Source organism: Apaloderma vittatum, unplaced genomic scaffold, assembly GCF_000703405.1.
Source record: "Apaloderma vittatum isolate BGI_N311 unplaced genomic scaffold, ASM70340v1 scaffold29600, whole genome shotgun sequence".
Taxonomy (NCBI): domain Eukaryota; kingdom Metazoa; phylum Chordata; class Aves; order Trogoniformes; family Trogonidae; genus Apaloderma; species Apaloderma vittatum.
In genome coordinates this window covers 5,650-6,234 of record NW_009694413.1, presented here as the reverse complement: position 1 = coordinate 6,234, position 585 = coordinate 5,650, and the positions used below count along the sequence as shown (strand labels likewise).

The window sequence follows — 585 nt, the reverse complement described above, 5'->3', positions numbered from 1 at the left end:
GGACAGGCAGCCTGGCCCTCCACTGTGCTGACGTTCAGCCAGTCCAGGGACACCGTGTTTGGTGATGGTGTGGGGTGCAGGGGGTGTGTGTGGGTTCCTCTGCACCTCTGTGTCCTGGCTGAGATATCCTTCTGCTTCCCACACCCGTGTGCCCTCTCTTTCCAGCCTCCAGCGTCACCACCTTCACCGGGGAGCCCAACATGTGCCCGCGCTGCGGCAAGAGAGTCTACTTTGGTAAGGTGGCAAGCAGGCAGTGGGTGTGTGCCCCAGGGTGGCTCGGCCCCATGGTGCTGGAGCTCCACATAGGACCTCTGGGGCGCGCAAAGAGGCTGGGAGGGGGTTCTGGCTCTGAGGCACAGAGGAATGTGCTCAAGGAGCTTGCAGGGATGGGTCCTCTTGGATGAGCTCCTGGATGCTGGACTTCATCTGCATCACGTCCCCTTCTGTCACCTCCCAGGTGGGTGGTGTGGGCTTAATAGCTGACCTTGGTCAACCATTGTCACATGTGAGGCTATAGAGGGGTGGGAGTGACACGGGAGGCTGGGGTGCACAGGGCTGCCTAGGGATTTTACACGCAGCGTAAAG

General features: G+C 60.7%; 1 protein-coding gene across 1 annotated transcript in view; it reads left to right on the top strand.

The window, feature by feature from the left end:
• Positions 1–585, top strand: part of CRIP2 (cysteine-rich protein 2) — a gene marked incomplete at its 5' end in the record, with an annotated part of 3,201 nt that overhangs the window by 2,018 nt on the left and 598 nt on the right. The window contains one exon of the mRNA XM_009867602.1: positions 166–234. Within this exon, the coding sequence (XP_009865904.1) occupies positions 166–234 (69 nt within the window). The remainder of the gene's footprint in view (positions 1–165; positions 235–585) is intronic.